Source organism: Crocuta crocuta, unplaced genomic scaffold (assembly GCF_008692635.1).
Source record: "Crocuta crocuta isolate KB4526 unplaced genomic scaffold, BGI_CrCroc_1.0 scaffold176, whole genome shotgun sequence".
Taxonomy (NCBI): domain Eukaryota; kingdom Metazoa; phylum Chordata; class Mammalia; order Carnivora; family Hyaenidae; genus Crocuta; species Crocuta crocuta.
This window is the reverse complement of record NW_027531905.1, coordinates 5,882,830-5,904,081: the sequence shown is the minus strand read 5'-3', so window position 1 is coordinate 5,904,081 and position 21,252 is coordinate 5,882,830. Positions and strand designations below refer to the sequence as shown.

Here is a 21,252-nt window from a genome sequence, read left to right as displayed (position 1 = left end):
CTCCCAAACTGTAAGATAATAAATTTGTGTGGTTTTAAACCACTAAATTTTTGGTAAACGGAAAACGAATACAATCATGAAAACAGCCTATGATCCCGCTACTGATAAACAGGGGTTTTTGTGAGAGCACACAATGAGTTGTAAAATAACAGCTTTGATCAGTTTCTGAATCTGTCACGAGTGTCATTTCACCCAGAGTGGTGAATCATTGAATTCCCCTCCACTGAAAAGAATAATTGAGCCAGTTTAAGTCCTGGTCTGGCATTTGCTGTGTGACTTCAGGCAAATCACATAACCTCTCTGGGTCTCAATGATTTCATTTATCCATGTTTGCGCTACACACTCAGAAATAGCCTGAAGTGTCAATAAAGAGAGGCACAATGTATTTTGGTAATTCTATTGAGGAAGTCATCACCATTGGCTGGAACAACCGGTAAGTACCACCCATTAGAACTCCTCCATAAGGATAACACTAGGAGTTATTGAGGTTTGTCTTGATTTTAGCAATACAGGATTCCAAATGTTCAGTGCAGGATAAGCCTGAGGGACATGTCAGGCACACAATAACACAGACTTGTGGAGGTGAATGGATGAGGAAGTGTGGGGGGAAAAAGCACCGAGGACATAAGAGAGGGTCTGGAACACCAAGGCAGTGCAGAGCCCCTAAAGGTTTCTGAAAGGCTTTTATGATCTCTGCAGACTGTTCTAGGAGCCCTCTAGCATGTGAGCTGTGGCACGTGCAGTGGCCCTTGGCAAACTGTCATTCATCTCCGTATCCCCAGTGACCAGGCACCATAACCAGTATTGAATATGGCTCACAATATATGTGTTAAATGAGTGAATAAGCCCAACTAGCCTTTCTCATCTTAACTCTTCCCTAAAGGCTATGTCCTGGTGGTGCCATTTACATAATATCGTATGTATTTGAAAACAGCATCTCTGCCTCCCTTCCAGCTCTGTCTCAGAGAGGTGGACTACTGGAGTTTTGTCGCCAAGAGATAATGAAAGCCTGAACTAGTGACAGCAGTGGGAATGGAAAGGAGAAACAGGTGCCAATGTGATTTATTCTAGGGTGGTCTGTGAGATACCCTCAGATACTCTTGACTAGTCAAAGTAAAAATCTTCTTTTATTTCCTTCTTATTTTCCTTGAGAATAGTTAAATAATAATCTGTTATATAAAAGTGCAACTCTTATCACGTATCTCCTGTTAAGCACAATTTACTATTATCGTAAACCTCACTCTTCCGTCAAAAATTTATATTGACCCCATCTTTCTATTTTAGGATCTAGTGCTTCAGTCAAATTCAAACCATCTAGAGCAATATTTTAAGGAACGAGAAAAAGACAACAAAAAAGTCTGAAATTTACCAATTTTTACAAGCATACCAAATACTCAGACTTATAAGCATTTTTCTTGAGTCCTAGATCATAAAAGCATTTGCCAAAATGGCACTGACCACCTTTATTACCATAATTTGCTTCCCAAAGAGAGTTGAAATGACAAAGAGAATTAATGTAAACCAAAAGTCATTTTGATTATAAAGCAAGCCTCTGATTCAAATGGAGTATTTTGAAGTTATGGCCCTTCAATGACTACCCAAGATTCCTTACATTTATTTTCTATGGATTAAATCTTTAAAAAAATATCACTATGATCTTTTTGGAATTAGATAGCATATACATAAATTAATACATAAATTCTTCCAATTTTAAATCTATCAGATGATGAGTATTTATAGAATCAGACCAAAAGTTATTAAGGAACATGATACTCATTTTGTTTGATACCTAATATAAGAGTATAGGTAGCTAGCTTAAAAAAAAAACTTTTCCGGATTTATATTTTATAGTTAAGTGTATCACCTTGGGTATTAAACATGCTGCTAGCTATCTCTTAATGAGCACCCGAGGTGTCATTTTTAATAACAGAATGACAATTATTATCTATAAGTTCTATTCCCTGAGAATCATTTGTGCAATGCTTAAATTAATATCGGTAAGAATAGAAACTTACTATTTTGCTTATAAAAAATAATATTATTTTATAATACCTGGCATAACATTATAGAAAATGGGACATATATTTACAATAAAAAATCAACATGTGCCCTAGTGCATGCACCACTTCAATATGCAGCAGAACTTTATACAAAATTTTAATCATGAATCTCAGCTGTTCATTGTAAAAAATGGTCATTGGTCTATATGAGAAAAATATGCAAATTCAAGATAAAATATAATAAAACAAATAAGCCAAATACTTGGCCATTCTAATCTTAGAGCTCTTTTTCTCAGTTCAAAGCAGACACAGAAAATGAATGCCATAAAAACTGAAATTATCTAATTCATCTAAGTATACGTACCGTCAATATGTAATACAAGCAATCATATCATAGCCTATGTAATTCATTGGTTACAGTATTCTAGAAATTCTACTTTATTATCAAATACTAAACATTAAAAGCATATACCTCTTCCACAAAGCTGTCTTTCTTCTCTAGCATTTCTCGTAAAGTCTGGAGAATTTTAATGCACAACTTTTCTTCCTTCTCCATCAGTTTCTTTGTATGATTAATCAACCTGAAAGCAAAATATTAAACCTTAAATATGACAGTGATTTCTCTTTGAGCTATATATTAACCACTATATACTAGAGAGAAAAAAAGTCACACTATTATTTGAAAATGTGAAGTAAACAAGATACCTATTTTTTAAACTTTTGAAATTACACTTCAGCTCATAAACTTTGTATTATAAAGCATCCTTTGTTTTACAGGCAGTGTACCTCAGTGCTTTTAAATGTATTCAAATAGCATACTTTTAGTGGGACACAATACTCTAAAAGACAATAAGACACTGATGATGATTAACTGTGTATGAACTAAAGCAACTTGAGTAGTAGAGAAATAAGAATATTTAAGCATATTACATTTTATTATCTTATGTTATAGTATATTATTTTCTATATACTATATTACCTTAATGATAGAGGTACAGTAGCAGTGTACAACACTGCAACCTTAGCATAATGGGCTGCTTTTCAGTTTCCATTAATAATAACGTGCTATTTTTCACTGCTAGGGCTTGGTAGAAATAGGCAGTTTTGTGATTGGAAGCAAAAAACAACAACAAAGTAACATCAAGTCATTCTCTCCACTTACTTTTTTTTTACTTTTTCATTTTAGAGAGGGATGGGAGAGGGGAGGGCAGTGGGGGGGGAGAGAGAGAGAAAGAGAGAGAGAGAGAGAGAGAGAGAGAGAATCTTACGTTGGCTCCATGTTCAACATGGATTCTGATGCAGGGCCCAATTCCATGACCCTGGGATCATGACCTGAGCTGAAATCAAGAGTCAGATGCTCAACTGACTGAGCCACCCAGGTGCCCCTCCATTTACTAATTTTACTATAATTTGGGCAAGAACTCTAATTTTGTAGTGGCAACCTTTGCACTGGTGTTCTGTCTGGACAAAAGTTTCAGGATCACAGTTGTATGCAACCTCAAGAACTCAAAACCAAGTAAAATGTTTATACTCAGAATTTATAGCTTAGCATATATAACTCTTAAAAGCTGGTTTCTACAATGACCCTGTGAGACATGTCTTCCTAAAAAACAGAATGATGTCAGACATAATGGAATGGTCCCATTTCAGCAACATAACAGGAGTACCATGGGACATAACCCTGAGGAAAAGTGAGCTTTCAATATCTAGTCAGTGCTTATCAGGTGTCAAAGTGAAGTATGAGGAATTCCCATGGATTCTCTCAGTTCATCCTCAGTGCTATATGTTCTATTATTGGCCTCATGAGAAAACTGAGGTCCAGAGAGATAAACCAATTTGTCTGCAGTTACACAATCATTAAGTGCTGGGATCTGGAAATAGACCCATGTCCATCTGACTACAGAGCCAAGATTCCGAAGCACCATTCTGTGCTGACACGATGAATTTACTAATGCCTTGAGTCTCAGAGATACTGTGAAGAGAGTCCCCACACAGCCACCTCTTATATGATAATGATAAGTGTAACAACACAGGTAATGGCAAATACCACACATTAGACAAAGAAATGATTACATTCTGTTGGGGGAGTTTCCTAGCGCTGATCAGAGGTTTCAGTGAAGAGATAACTTTTAACAATGAAGATTTCACCTGGCAGGAAAAGGTGGGGAGGGAAGGCATCCTTCCAAAGAGAACGGTATGGACAAAGGGCAGAGCCAGAAAGCTGACCATCATGTCCAGGAAATGGTAAGTAGTCCAGCTGCCAGCTGACACATGAAGACATGAAAGAAGAGAGTATTAGAGATGCAATCTGAAAAGAAGGAACTGGGAATATTATGCTCAACAGTGGAATTTACTCTACAGAAAATCAGGAACCACTATTATCAAGGACCTGAATGACCCTGCCTACATGTGAAAGGTGACATGGAAGAGTGAGAACAAGACAAGGGATGAACAGGGCATGTGATGGGGTAATGATGCAAGAAGCAATAGAGAGATAGAATAGCCAGGACTTGGTAAGTAATGACAAATGGGAAGTAGAAGAAGAGGAGGAAGGGCAGATCATAGACACCTGAAATATACAGACTGGGTGAACAGATGGACAGTGAGTTTTCAATGATACCTAGGCCATCCTGAAGGAATAGCATGCTTGGAAGGAAAAATTATCTCCTCTTAGACATGTGAACTCTGGGCAAGGTGCTCTAAATCCACGTGGTCAGGCTCAGCAGGCAGAATAATTGTCTTAGAGTTCTCCTTGCAAGGAAAACATCTGCCTTCCTGAAACCTCTGCTATTTGGTCTTTCTTTCATGTGGTAGTCTTTGAATACATGAACATAGTTTTGGTCGGCATTGTGAATTTCTTTTGATTTTTTTTCCCTCAGACTATTTTAACTCCTCTTAGATAAATACTTAATTCACTAAAATATGCTTGAAAATATCAAACATAAAGGTGAATACCATCTGCTAGGGGTTTACACAAGGTATTTGTCCATTACATAATGTTTGGTTGAGTAAAATCCATGGCCTTCTAATATTTTTTCTATGATCTATATAAGAAATAAATTTCATGAAACAACTCATCATATAAATACATGTGTGTAGTGTATTAAACTAACATAAAAGTTACTTTTACTGGTTTTTATATTTTCTCCTAATTCATTTTTTAAATTAATGACTGCTTCTCCTTCTAAATTAATTTTTAAACTCATAGTGAACCACATCCCATGGGGTGATAAACACTGAGATTATCCTTCATAAGGGAAGAGTAAGTGGTGATTTGAATAGATTGTAACCAGATACCTTAAAGGTTAACTACCACACTGACTTCTCTCTCTTTATTCTCTTCTCTCTCCATGTGACGAAGCAGACATGTGCATCTGGGTTCTTTCCTCACATTCTCCAGCAGACTCATTTAAGTCAACATGTTCCAAGAGTGAAAGTCATTTGAGGAAGTCAGAATCCCTATTAGGGCCTTGGACCTTAGTTGTATCCTTCAGTGAAGCTTTACCAAAGAGCTCTCCACAGTAATATAAGAGCCCTTCCGTAGCTATTAATAAGGTTGGATTCTAATTTTATTAGATATCCTTGCAAAGAAAATCCTTGGTTCTTCACAGAGTTAGGGAAGAGGGAGGATAATCACTAGAGCAGAAAACAAGATAGTCCCGAGCCACTGGCCATACTACAATCATAATAGCACAAAAATTTCTTCTCTAACCACTTAAGTATGTGACATTTTCCCCCATCTCAGTGTATTATCTGTAATATGTTCCCACTATTATTTTGCTCTGTTTCTGTCCTTTTAGATACCTGGTGTTGCAACAGATTTGCTTTCAGCACATTTTCAGCACAGGTCAATATTTTCTTGGCATTTTAAGTTACTTTATATCACCTTTCCATAGATGTATATCTTTAAGTTCTAGACCAGTGCCAGCCAACATAATGTTTTCTGCTGCAGTAATTGAAATGTTCAGTATCTGTGCTATCAAATTTGTTGGCCACTAGCTACCTACGGCTATTAAGCACTTAAAATGTGTCAAATATGGCTGAGGAACTGAATATTTTATTTTTATTTTTATTAACTTAAATTTTAATTTGAATGGCTATGTGTAGCTAGTAACTACTATATTGACAACCTCATTCTTGATACTGAGTCAACAAACTTTTTTCCTCAAGAGCCAAAGAGTAAGCAATTTAGGCTTTGTCAGCCATACAATCTCTGTGGCCACTAGTTGACACTCCTCTAATAGTCACACAGACAATATGTAAATGAAAGTGTATAGCTATGTTTCAATAAAACTTTATTTGTAAAAATGATCAAAAGGATCAATGTACATTGAAGCCAATGTTTGCCAGCCCCCTCTCTAGATTGTCAAGTCTCTGGGATATATCTACAGTATCATATTAATTTCCTGGAGTTAAAATTCTCATTTATTACTCACTTTTTATTTTTGATATTTTTATTTCCAACTTTTTAATTAGTATTCTATTCAGTGATACATATTCACAGGAGGTAAAGGAAATTTCTCAAAGGCCCTATTTTTTATATTGAATTAGTACCCAATATCTCTACTTAATTTTTTTTCGAATGGCTTCCACAGTCATCAGTTTTGCAGATACTCTGGACCTCTTCATTTAAAAATTCTTGTTACAAGACTGGCAAGTATCCAGACAAACACATTCTTTCCAGTCCCTATAAGACCTAGAAGGTCTAGAGCCGAGAATCTATGATTCTGGCCGTAACACAGAAACACCACCCATTCTTCAACATGATTCCTGTGGTCAGTTCTTCTCATCCCATATCTTGTTTTTTCCTCCCCAAATCCCAGCTTTAATTGGAAAAAGCAAAAACAGACTTCTTGTGTCCCCAGTCCTTCCCTTTCTGCCTCAGTGCATCACAGTCAACGGAAGGGGGTGTGAGACCTCTTTCAGCAATGTCCTCAATGACACAGGAATTAACTATGATGGATAATGGTCAGGGGGTTGGCAGCCTCCTCCAACTGTCCATCCAGAGGGAGCCTTCCCAAGAAGGTAAGTACCCCTGACTGGCCATCCTAAGTGAAGTACTCCATGAGTGCCCTCAACATTATGATAAGTCTTATTTTTCTGGAGCTGGCTACATTTTCTGTCACAACTTACAGCTCTTGAGAATTCCTCATTTACCACAAAAATGGAAATATTCTAGGATAAACACATCAGCTATACTAGATCTGACAATTCCACAGAAATGCTGAGAGAAATAAGTAAATGAGAAGGTTATAGATAAAGATGAAGGCAGCATGGGAGAGTGCTGGGTCGAGACGTCATAGCTTGTCATCTGAAGCACACCTCAGCCTTCTCACCATTAAAATGAGGCTGAGCCGGCAATCTCTCAGAGTGTTTGTGCAGATAGATATAGGAGGTAAGCACACGGAGGACAATAACACACACAGTAAGGTCTCAGTAAATACTAGTTCCCGTTCCTTCTTCTCTGTTAAAAAAAAATAAATGACTGTAAACAGGAATCTTTTTGAAGGTCACACCTTATAGTTATAGCGAGGAATGAGAATCAAAATATTATTGCATGTGACATGTTGTGCCCAATAATGACACATTTCATTTTTAGTTAATTTTAGCAACATATAACTTGACTGTCAGCAAAATAAAATTTCAATTGAATCAAGTTAATTATTTTGGAAGTATATTTTAACATGGAATTTAGACTTTTCATATACTCTGTGGACTGGCATTATGTTCCCACAGAGTAAAAAGCAGAAGTGTGTTAGAGGCCATCTTGGTTTGGTGACACAAGCAGAATCTCAGATTGTACCCACTTACTTGGACATGAAAGCACCACATCTTATTCTTGCATCACTCCCCTCGGGGAACAGTAGTTCTGGACTGTACAACACATCAACCAACACTGAGAATTCAGCCTGCATCATCGGACTGAACTGTTGCTCCAACGAGGCCACTACATCCTAAGAAATAAAGCACAAGAGAGCCCATGTGAAGATTTAAATCGTATTTCATACTTTTAAGATACGACAGGCCTAAGAATACTAACCAGAAATAAGACATAGGAATTTCAGAGATGTACCCTAATGCCCCATGGCATCAAAAGTCTGTGCTTTAAGCACAGTCTGGTTTTCTATATGCATATTGACTGCTTGGGCCATCTTTTTCATTTACAAGATAAGAGAAGGGTGGGTAGGTATATGATTTCTAAGAATATATGCACAAGATGAAAAGTCAGTAAAATCACTGTTATAAGCCCTATAATATCTAGGATTTTAACAGAGACATGGTAGATATGCAGCAAATGAGACTATTATTCTGAGGAACAATTTAAAAAAAAAAAAAGACTCCCTATGTGTTTCTGGTTTTCTGGAACTAACCATATCTTCCAATGAGGAAATTCCTTGGTATGATATTTGAAGCAGTATTAGCACTTCACAGAGATTTGGACATTTTATACTATTTCAAGTTACTTTTTAAAAAAAATTTTTCTAGAGATAAAGAGCACTCAAGCAGGGGGAAGGGCAACGGGAGAAGGGGGGAGAGAATCTCAAGCAGGCTCCACACCCAGTGCAGAGCCTGATATGGAGCTTGATCCAATGATCATGATCATGACCTGAGCCCAAATCAAGAGTCAGACACTCACTGACTGAGCCAAGTGCCCCTCAAATTACATTTTTTTGATAGACATTATTGGTCATCTAACCAAGAGTTTTCCTTTATCCCTCTCCTCACTAACAATCCCCATGTTGTTTCTCAATTAGGCAGTAACACCCTCAGGGAGATGAGGCCCCTCAGCTTAGGGTCATAGTTGATTAGTATAAGCCAATCATGGTCACTCCAGTTCCCCTCCCAGTGATTAGTCTAAGCATGATTATGTGACAGGGTCCTGGCTAACAGGGCATCCAGTGATGTCTGTTAAGCAGGCAGTAGTGTGTGTTAGGGGAGGAGGGGTGGGCTCTTTTGAAACTACTGATGGCTCTCAAGACAGCTTGAAAATGGGAACCTAAAGTGTGATGCGTCCCTCATATGACCTTTAGAGACCAGCCTCAAGCTAAAAGCCAACAGACCAATAATGTCAGTGCCCTGATCTATCGAGCTACTAAATTAACCAATGCAGGAAGACTTTCAACTCCAGATTCCTTGCTATGTGAAATGATGTATTTTTTTATTGTTTAAGCCACTTTTAGTTAAAATTGTGTTAATTATAGCTGAAAGCATTCTCACTGACATGTTTCTAAAATGGTCTGTGGGCAACGACAATTTACTGAACATTCTTTAATGACTAAAGCATCCCTTTTCTGTTTTTAAAATAACTATGTTAAAAGACAAAAAAAGTCTTCTTTCATAAGGCAGTATTTTATCATTTATTTATTTGTTTATTTATTTTTATTTAAATCTAAGTTAACTAACATATAGTGTAATAATGGTTTGGGGAGTAATTACCACGACATATTTTGGTAAGCAGAAAACTGATTATCAATTGCTTTTTGTTACTTTCAGCTACAGCGACACAGATGGGGGACCACCTCTCTTTATTTCTTATGTCTAGGTTTCAGGAGTTAACTCTTGTGCAACTCTTGTGCCTCAAGTATTCTAATAAGCTTCCTGAGAAAATTCTGACGACACTTCAAAGAAACTACCAGGAAGGAAATAATGTAAGTCATAAGCTAGACATTATATAAGGTGAGAAGAAAATCTGCCTATTGACTATGACTGGATTTAATAAAATGTCACTTAAAGGTGCCTATTTTTCAGGTTACCTCTCTTCATTTCGCTTACTAAAAAAAATTGTGCTCGGGTTCCTATGCTGTGAATTCTGTCTTCATTGTGTATTTTGATCATGGGCCAACTATGTGATCTAACTTGTGGTCCCCCCATGTGAAAAGGCATGACAGTTATATTCCCAATCATATGGGCTTGCCGTGAGGATTTAAGGTAAGTTCACAGAACCTCCTCTAACACATACTGCCCACTTATGACTCCCTGATACATGTTTGTAATCATTGCTGTGGAGTACCAGTCAGCTGCAATCATCACTCTATTAATAAATCCAGTGCTTACTTAGCTGTCCCCATCTCACCCAACCACTGCAAAGCATTTCACACACTTGCTTCTACTCTGTCAAACACTTTCTGCTCTTGGCTTCTGTGGCATCATGTTTTCTCTGTTTTCTACCTATGTCCTGTCCATTCCTTCGCCAACTCCCAGTAGCTCCTGGCCCTTTCATTTGAGGGATCTCATTCAAGTCCATGGTTTTAATATCCTATATGTACTTGAGCATGCCACATTTATATTTCCTGCACGGGCATCTTTCCAAACCACTCTGGACTCGTATCCAGCTGCCTGTTTGACAAACCCACATGGATATGCAAATAGGTATCTCAGACCTAAAATCCCCCCCAACAGAATTCCTGATTACAATTCTCCCATTCCTCCCTATCTTGGCAAATGATTCAATCATATCATAGTCTCTATTCTTTCCAACACCCCACAACTCATCCACCCATATACCAAGTCCTGTTGGCCTTACAACTAAATATATCCAATATATATCCACTTCTCTTCACTACTATCACTATCCCCTTAAGCCATGCTGCCATCATCCTTTGCCTGAATTAATGCAAGAGACTCACTTGTATTAATGCTCAATCCTTCCATGTCTGGACCTTATAGTCTATTTACACTCAAAACCCAGTGACCTTTTAAAAAGTAAATCACGTCGGGGCATCTGGGTGGCTCAGTCGGTTAAGCGTCTGACTTCAGCACAGGTCATGATCTCAGTTAGTGGATTCAACCCCGCATTGGGCTCTGTGCTGACTGCCAGCTCAGAGCCTGCAGCCTGCTTCAGATTCTGTGTCTCCCTCTCTCTCTGACTCTCCCCTGCTCACACTCTCTCTCTTTCTCCCAGAAATAAATAAAACATTAAAAATTTTAAACAATAAAAATAAAAAGTAAATCACGTCATGCTCGTCCTCTACTGAAAAATCTCCAGTGATTTGCCATCTCATTTAGAATAAAATCCAAATACCTTACCATGCAAGTCTTTACATTACTGGGCTCCTAATTTCACAATCTTCTCCTCCTTTGCTCACTAAACTTCTACCCCAAAGGGTTTCTGTTGGTTCCTCAAACCCACCTAATTCATTCCTAAGTACCTTTGCATGTACTATTCTCTCCCAATAAAAATCTCTGTCCTCAAGTCTTTGAATAGATTATTTCTCTTCATTATTCAAATCTCAACTCAAATGTCACCTCAACAGAGTAGAGCTCCCTGCTATAAGATCTTTCTCCCAGAATTTCTTCACCATGTTGTTACCATGCTTTATTCTATTCATAGCAGATNGTGGGGGGGGGGGAGGAGGACAGGCATAGAGCAAGGGAGAGAGAGAACCCCAACCAGGCTCCTTATTGTCAGAGCAGAGCCGAATGTGGGGCTTGATCTCATGGATCTTGAGATCATGACCTGAGCCAAGATCAAGAGTCGGAATGCTGACTGAGCCACCCAGGTGCCCCTTATAGTTTCATTACCTAACATTAAAGCATTCATCTAATGGGGGAGGAAAGGTGTTGCCTGAGAGCACAAAGCCCACAGCTCTAACCCCAGCACAGAGTAGCTGGTGTTGTTTCCACCAAAGACATTATTTATTTAATGAATGCCAGGGAGTGTTCCAAAAGAAGTCCAAGGCATACCTTCTCTATGCTGGCTAACACTTCTATCCATCTCTCTCTCATCTGGCTCTCATGAACCTGACTCTTCTCCTTTATGACCCTGCCTTTTGTCTCTCTTACTTAGCCATTCTGCCACCCCTGGCCTCTTACAAGATGTTCTTTGTTTTTCCTATCACTATATTCTCTCTTTTAGCAACACCATCTGCTGTCCTTGCTCCAACTAATATCCCCAATTATAGACCTAACTTGCCATCCATTTCATAGACTGTTAATGTGATTCAGCATATTATCAATGACCATGGCCAACCTCCTTTTATTGTATTCTTTCCTTCCCTCCTGCAGTAAAAAGTTTTACTAACATCACCTAGTCTCCAAACATCAGTACCTCTTACATGCCTCTCACTGTCTCTCTCTTATCTCCATCCGAGAGCCACCAGGTATGTTGACCCTGACTTCACTATTGGATGCAAGCCCTTTTTCTTCATTTCATTCATACCGCCACCTGGGTGAGATATTTAGTGATTCCTTTTTTTAAAGGATTTTATTTTTTTATTTTTACATTACTAATTTTTGAGAGACAGAACACAAGGTAGGGAGAGGCAGAGAGATGAAGGAGACACAGAATCGGAAGCAGGCTCAAGGCTCCAAGCTGTCAGCACAGAGCCAGACATGGGGCTCGAACTCACAAGTCATGAGATCATGACCTGAGCCGAAGTCAGACACTCAACTGACTGAGCCACCCAGGTGCCCCATATTTAGTGATTCTTAACTAATCTGTCCTCTTCTAGTCTCTTCCCGATAATTCTTTCCTGCAAACTAGTAACTGTTTAATTACTTATAATGACATTTTCACCAAATTTTTAAAGACTTATAGCCTTTAAGCTTTTCATACTGAGTCTACCTTGTCTTTTTATTCATATATAACACTCAGCTATTAAAACTCTGGACCTCCACCAATTATTCTACATGTGACGTCTTGCAATATTTATTCCAGTTCATGTCTTGACTATTCTCCAAGCCAAACAATTTCCTTAAACCATACCCTAATTGACTCCATGAAATCGTCTACAATTATGTGGGTGGGAAGATTTCTGTTATGGGTTGAATTGTGTCTCCCTAACAAAACTCATATGTTGAAGTACTTCAGAATGTGACTATTATTGTAGATAGGGCCTTTAAAGGTAAAATGAATTCATATGGGGAGGCTCTAATCCAATATGACTGGTGTCCTTATAATAAGAGGCAATTAGCGTATAGACATGTATGTGCACAGAAGAATGACCATAGGAGGACACAGTGACCAAGTGGCTACCTGCAAGCCAAGGAGAGGGGCTTCAGAAGGAAGCCTTGAACTTGAGCTTCTAGCTCCAGAGCTATAATAAAATATGTTTCTGTTGCTTTAATCACCAGGCTGTGGTATTTTTTTGATGGTAGGCTGAGTAAATGAATACAATGTCTCTCTTTATATGATGTCCCAGAATGTCCAGGCCAAACACAGGATTGGGATACTACCCAAATAATTTGGGACTAAAGGTGGTTACACCATTTTCACCAAAAGGACTATGAGAGAATACTAAGAGATAAACTGAAGCAAGGTTATGAATATTTAATTTATTACATGAGAATTTATGGTAACTTATTTTTCCAAATTTTATTATTATGATATTGTTTTGATATTAAGACTCAATATTATACTATCAAACACAATAAGTAATACATACTCACTAAAAATAACTCACTACAAAACAGCTTGCACATGGAAGCTATGTTTTTAAAAAGAGTAGTATTGGGCACCTGGGTGGCTGAATTGGTTAAGTGTCCGACTTTGGTTCGGGTCACAATCTCATGGTTTGTGAGTTCGAGCCCCATGTCGGGCTCTGTGCTGACAGCTCAGAGTCTACAGCCTGCTTCACATCTGTGTCTCCCCTCCCCTGCTCATGCTCTGTCTCTCTTTCTCTCTCAAAAATAAATAAACATATCCATAAAACCAAAAGCATACTGTATACACTGTATGTTAGCCAACCTAACAATAAATGATATTAATTAATAAATAAATAAACGTTAATAAAAATTTTAAAAAGAGTAGTATTGAGTATTGGTAGGGAATTGTAAAGTAAAGCCTGGTCCCCAATTAGGATTTGATGTTTTAACCATATTTTATTTGTGTTACTACATATATTAAAAATTATAAGTTAGAAAATAGTAAGCCATTGCATGCTATTATTGTACCTGTAACTTTTCAATAATGTTCCTATAATCCCAAGCAGGTCCTCCAAGAGCTTCCTTATAACGTGGTCCAGAGCGAGCAGACAGTCTCCAACCCATGGCTGCCCTCTGCACCATATTAGAATGGCTCTTCAGGAAAAGAGTATTCACTTGGCTGTCCAAATCCACTGGAATGGCAATCCCACGATTCTTTGCTGAAAAAGATTTAAAATATTTTTCTCTTAATTTGACTAAACTTTCTTACACATTACTGAAATAGTCTTATAAGCATAGAATAAAAAAGAAAAAATATAAGTTCTGTGATGTGATGAACAGTATGGTGACTATAGTTAACAATACCGTATCATATATTTGAAATTTGCTAAGAGAATAAATATTAAAAGGTCTCATAAAAGAAAAACATTCTAACTATGTGAGGTGATGCATGTTAACTAAATTATTGTGGTAATCAGTTTGCAATATATGCATATAGTAAGTTATGTTGTATACCCTAAATCAGTACAATGTTATATGTCAATTATATTTCAATAAAACTAAGAGGAAAAAATAAAATCTTTATACTCTGCCATTAAATTGTTTTCTATAACTACAAAAGCATTTAACCTGAAAATATTTCAATTCTTATGACTAATTATTAAGCTGGGCTCATTAAACATTTAAGAACTTATTGATTTCTTAATGATTAATGTTTGAAATGAACTTCACACAGCATCAATATAGAAAAACAGTATGTAATAACCATGCAAATTTGTACTTTCCCAAGTGCCAAGGAAAATAAGAAAGGAGACAGAAAACATGATAAAATCCTGCCAGTCCACTCATTAGTATAATTGATGTACATATGTGTATGCACACACATGCGCACACATGCAGAATTCCATGTAGTGAAACATCTGAAGGAAGAAATAAAAACCTGAAGAGTATTTAAAAATATGCATTTGAAGAGAGCACGTAGTACATGTCCTTCTTCCCAAAATTTACTAAATGTGTATTTTATCAGACTCACGTCACAGTACTAAAAAGTGAGAATAGTTGCCATAAGGAAAACAGAAATGTTGAGGCATTTTTACAAGCAGCATAAAGATAGGATTGATCCCTTAGAAAAGGGAGAAGATATACATCGCTCTACAAGAGATAAGAGTTAGAACAGGTCTTCCTCAGAACATAGTGAATGAACACCAAGAGTGGTAACGGGGTACAGGGGAGTGATCTGGGCAACTCATTAAAGAATAGCATGTGAACCACTGGGAAGCTAAGGTCCTCCTCCCTCTCACTAGCATAAGCAGGGCAGTTAGCAGCAGCAATTTTAACCAGAGGACAAAGTTAGGGAACTGGAGAAATGTTGTCTCATGAAAGTGAAATACCTGTCTGGAGAAAATGCCAAATGAAGGTGTCGGGACTTGACAGAGAAGCAGAACAGGGCTTGAAGTAACTCCAAAGATCTTCATCAAATAAGGAGTCAAATAGGTGAGAAAGAAGAGGCAGCTCCAACAAAAAGAGAAAATATACAAAAGACTCTATCTAATCCCTGAGCAAAGCTCTCCTATTTTAACACTTGTTAGTATTCTCAGCTGGTCATCTGCTACACACACACACACACACACACACACACACACACACACTCCAAAGGAAAGCCTATATATCATTTATTCAGCCCTTCACCCAGAACTCTGGGTCAGACCTGTCATTTATACAAGAAATGCTTGTAGAGAAATGCCCTCAAAACTGCACTAGATCCCATGCGGTCATTAAAGAACATTATAACCATGAACACACCACCGAGAATCATAGGGAAAACTACAAGCATTAAGGATAAATGGACTCAGTGAAAACAAATGATTTAGGGAAGTACAAAAAATATTGAAATAATTCTAATTATCATCCTCAGAAAATGTGAGCATATACTACACCCCCAGAAATTAGCAAATCAGAAAAAGAAATCTTGGAAATTACAATGTAGTTGCACATATAAACATTTCAAACTGGCTGAAAAAGAAAAGGATAAGAATAAAGACCAAGTTCATAATCTGGGAAAATCAAAGAATCTTCTAGAACATAAAGCATAAAATATGAAAAGGGAGACCAAAACAGAGAGTATGAAACAGGAAGAGTCTTCCAGGAAGTGAAATATCTAAAATTTATAAGTTTCAGAAAAAAATATCAGAGACAATGGAAGGGAAGCAATAATAGATGACAATAATACCTGATCTGAAGAAAGACCTATGTCTTAAAACTGAAAGGGCCCACTGTGTGTTAAAAGGATTAAATAAGCATATTGACCATGTTCTGGTAAAAAACTGACAATGCTATCATGGGTTGAATTGTGCCTCCTAAGAATGTTCAAGTCTAAATCATAGGTACCTGTGAATGTTACCTTATTTGGAAGTAGGGACTTTGCAAATGTAATCAAGTTAAGGTGAGATCATACTATATTAGGGTGGGCCCTTATCCAATACAACTGGTATCCTTATAAGAAAGGGGTAAGGGAAACAGAGACAAACACACAGAGGGAAGAACACCACGTGAAGATGAAGGCAGAGATTGAATGTACACAGCTTAAAGTCAAGGAATTCCAAGGACTGCCAACGAACACTGGAAGCTAAGAGAAAGGCACGGAGTTTCAGAGAATATGGTGTCACTGACACCTTGATTTGACCTTTAGTCTCCAAAATTGTGAAATAGTACATTTCTATTGTTGTAAGCCATCTAGTTCTGGATATTTGTTATGGTGGCCCTATGAAATGAATATAAATGCCAATAGCCATGAGAAAATGGCAAGAACTTCCAGAGAAAAAAGAGGATTCTTACAGAAAAGAATGGGCACCAAACTTCTCACCATCAATACTGAATGCTAGAATCAGTACAATAATACCTTTAAGAGCTAATGGACAACCAATTTTGAAACTAGGAGTTTACACCCATCTAGACTGAAAATCAAAAGTGATACCCGAATTAAAAAAAAAAAATTTTTCAGAACATGTAAGTCTCAGAAATTTTTCTTGAAACCAGCTATGAAAAATCACTAAAACAAAGGACAGGAATCCAAGAAAATGTCAATGTGAATATGAGAAATCATGGCAACTGAGAAGAGAATAAAGCAAGACACAAATGAAGGAAGATCCATTAGACATTAATGGTTGGAAAATTTTCTTCCAGTTGGAAAAATTTCAATATCATCACACTACCTCTTAGTCTCTAATGGTTATAGAGTGAAAACAATTATTTACATTTTATAATATTGTAAGGTCTGATCACTGATTTTTAAATTCTATCATCCTATAATTATTTCATTATATTTCCAGACAGAATATAAATTCTATAAGTCATAACAACGTAAAAGCAATAATCTACTCAGCAATAGTTAGAACACAGAGTGGGAGAGAAAAGATAAAAACAAAGTCAATTTGTTAAGTTCCTCATTTTTCAGTGTGGAATATGGACATTATTTATAGCTGTGAAATCAAGATACAGAGACATAAGGGTATTATTTAAAGTTAATGTGATTGGGGCACCTGGGTGGTTCAGTCAATTGAGCGTTTGACTTCAGCTCACATCATGATCTCACAGTTTGTGGTTTCGAGCCCCACATCAGGCTTTGTGCTGACAGTTTGGAGCCTGGAACCTACTTCAGATTCTTCATCTCCCTCTCTCTGGACCCACCCTCTCCCCCCCCAACACACTTGTGCTCTGTCTCTCTCTGTCTCTCTCAAAAATAAATAAATATCAAAAACTTTTTAAAAATAAAGTTATTGTGATAGTCCCTGGAAGACTTTTTTAAATGAATGGAAGTAGGAAAGAAAGAATTAAAAAGAGAGAGAGAGAGAGAGAACCTGGCTTCCCTCATATAATGAAAGCAACAATAGTACTAATTATGCTGGTGAAAATTCTCTGAAGTTGAAAGATACTTTAAACTTCTTTGAAAACAGGTAATTTTAGCTACCAATACAAAAAGTTACCAATTTAAACAAGAGCTCTAGCTGAAGTTTAAAGACATAATAAAGCTCTCAGGCAACCCTAAACAATTAATTGTATCCCTGCCCAGATTTCCCTAGCAAATGTTTTCCCAATATTCATTATAAACATCCTTTTTCCAACCCATACAATGTCTCTGTTTATGTCCATCACACACAGCATTGCAACCTCACTCCTGTTCCATCTGAAGGACAGACGGCCTCGACACCGCCAAGCTGCACATATGTGTATAAATACTCAGTCCTGCACCATGAGCAAGTCCTGGCGAGACTCTTCCTTTTCTGGCTCCTTCACACGTAAGATGGGCTTACTCTAAACATTCGAAAGTCAAACAGAACACAATACTGTTCTATGCTCTTTTCTAAGCAGCAAAACAGTAAAAATTTGTAAATTTCAATGTTCCTCAAAATATAGCGTAGCCAAGTTTACACTAACATTTAAAAAAATAGAGGAGGGGATTGGGATGTATCTCCCCTTTAGGAATCAGGTACATCAGGTACAACCGACCATCAAGGAAGTGTTGTTGCTATGAATAGAATGTACACAAAGAAGTACTCAATGAATATCTTCCTTTTTTTGTTAATGTTTATTTATTTACTTTTGAGAGAGAGAGAGAAAGAGAGACAGAGTGAGCACAAGCCAGGAAGGGGCAGAAAGAGAGGGAGACACAGAATCCAAAGAGGCTCCAGGCTCTGAGCTGTCAGCACAGAGCCCGACGCAGGGCTTGAACTTGTGAATCACTAGATCACAACCTGAGCTAAAGTCGGACGCTCAACCTTACTAGGCCACCCAGGCGCCCCTCAATGAATATTTTTCTTTCTTTAAAATTCTTTTAATGTTTATTTATTTATTTTTATTTTTTTTTCTTAAAAAAATTTTTAATGTTTTTAATTGGTTTTTGAGAGAGAGTCCTGGGGAGGAGCAGAAAGAGAGGGAGACACAGGATCTGAAGCAGGCTCCAGGCTCTGAGCCATCAACATAGAGCCCCAGGCAGGGCTCAAACCCACGAACCATGAGATCATGACCTGAGCCCAAGTCGGATGCTTAACCGACTGTGCCATCCAGGCGGCCCTCAATGAATATTTGTCTAATGACACCAGCTGAGATGCAGCCCAACGGCAGCACTCTATTAGTCTCAGAAGTGCAGGCTTCTAATTAGCGATCTCAGAAGAATCGCACTCACCCCAGATGTTGCTGCCACTATCGCACTGCGGCCAACAGCATGGCCACACCAACTTCGGGAGAATTCACTATCCCAGACTTTGCCAAAAGGGGTTTTTGTTTGTTTGCTTGCTTTCCCCAAATTGTACTACTTTCGTTGGTATTTTCTAGTCTCCTGTCTTAGCACAACTGTACATTATAAATGAACTGACTAAAATACTCTACTTAGTCATGCCTAAGGTAAACTCTAGCCAAGGGCTAAGTCACAATTTCTAAGTAATAAAAGAAAATTAACTATGCAATTGGGGAAAAGAGAATTTGAGTTAAAATAAGTCAGCTGTGGAGATGATAAAAATTTTTCAGGCAATTATAAAAAGATGAATCCCTTTAAAGATATGGCCTGAAATAGATTCTCTGCACTGTCAAAATATTATAAATAGTAATTCAAAAGCAAAGCTGACAATGCTAATTAGCTTTCCACATATTGTTTAAAAATTAAAGCAGAAAAGAAAATTGTGACTGGGAAAAGAAAAGACTTAATTCCTGATCTCACAAAAACATTAATAACTAGAGTGCAACCAAAAATACAATCCATACTTATTTTATTTTTACTAAATTAGGAAAATTCTGGTATAAATAGTACAGTATACTGAAATGTGAACTAGGCTGTATTTTGGATTACTGGCTGTTCCCTGCCCCCCTCTCTCTCATTAAGAAAGAACTAATGAATTTACTATAGCCAGTCACTCTTCTGGCCTGTAGCATTAACTCCAACTGTGCGCTTTGATGGAATGAGTCACGTTAAAGTTTAAAACATTTAAAAAAGAATTCCTCCTATTTCTCTTCGAAATTAGAATGCAATTAGGAGAATACCTTGTTAAGGATACTTTGTCAGAGACTAAGTATATGGAGTTCTTAAAAAAAAAAGAATGGTAGAAAAAATGGGTTGTTACTAATGCATTTATCTTTTGTAGAGCTCTGCCTAGTGATAGCTAGTTCTCTAAAATGAGCTACCTTGCTTGATTCACAGGTATTTTGATGATTTGGCAAACCTACTAATTAGGCTTATAAATTCTGAAACTTCTCTGGATATGACTAGTTTTTGCAGTGATCCTAAGACATAATCGAAATCTACTTCTAATTATTATTCATTAAATATTGCCTATTGTGTGAAAATTTTTAATTAGACAAAAATCACTGATGGTGTCTGCCAGAACAGAATCTCTGAGAACATACATATTGCAGTGATAGGTGCCATAAAAAAAGTGCTTAGAGAGTTAAACTGACAGGTTGGGAGAAAGGCAACAGAAAGTATCGGCACTAATTAGAACACCTGGTTGGTTGTCTAGCCCGACTGTGTGGGCCCACAAGAACCAGAACAGTCGGTGCACAAGGAAGGTGTGATGGGGTGGGCAGTGTGGTGTCTTTTCTGTATCATGTCACAATATCCAGAGTAAGTCCCTATTGACTGTTAAATGTGAAGAACATTAAAGATACAAAATGCATCTTTCCTGTTTGGCACTCAACATATACTCAATTAATGCCCAAACTGAATAATTTTATAATTTTATGGGTTATGCAATTACTAGTATTGGCACACCTGACTGGTCAACTGGAAAAAATAAAGTTGGCTCCATACCTTCTACCTTATAACATAATATATTCCAGAGAGCTTGAAATTGTAAACAGCCACACCAAGAACACAAACAGACAGAAAAACCAAAACCATGAAAATTCTCAATGGGAATTTAAAAAAAAATCTCAGTCTGATCAAGGCCATTATGAAGATGAAAGAAAAGCTAAAAAGCCTAAAAGAAACTAAATTTCTACATGCCAAAAAAATTAAATAGAAATTCTAAGGAAAAATTAAAACTTAAAAAAAAATTGTTACCTATAGGCAAAGAACATATTTCCTTACTAAATAAAGAGTTATAATCATTGAGAAAGTATTAAGATTAAAAAAAAACTTTAGAGAAAGTAGGCAAAACGCAAGCAGTGAGTCCACAGAAAAGGAAATACCAAGGACTCCATCCTATGGACAGATTTTTTCTTCATTCATAAAAACAGAAACACATATACAACAATATTTTTATTTATAATGATATTTTCTATAACAGTATTTGTGATTATCTATAATGACATTTTAAGATTGGCAAAGATCTAAGAATTTGGTGACAACATGTTATCGAGGAGGAAGATGCTCTCCTACATCACTGGTAACACGAAATTA

General features: G+C 37.2%; 1 protein-coding gene across 3 annotated transcripts in view; it reads right to left on the bottom strand.

Annotated features, from left to right (window-relative positions):
* Window positions 1-21,252, bottom strand: part of ITPR2 (inositol 1,4,5-trisphosphate receptor type 2) — a 490,032-nt gene that overhangs the window by 220,034 nt on the left and 248,746 nt on the right. For all 3 annotated transcript variants that reach the window (XM_077774582.1, XM_077774583.1, XM_077774584.1), the window contains exons 35-37: window positions 13,893-14,083; window positions 7,812-7,954; window positions 2,473-2,581 (exon numbers count right to left, since the gene is read on the bottom strand). In XM_077774582.1, coding sequence (XP_077630708.1) covers window positions 2,473-2,581; window positions 7,812-7,954; window positions 13,893-14,083 — 443 coding nt within the window. The remainder of the gene's footprint in view (window positions 1-2,472; window positions 2,582-7,811; window positions 7,955-13,892; window positions 14,084-21,252) is intronic.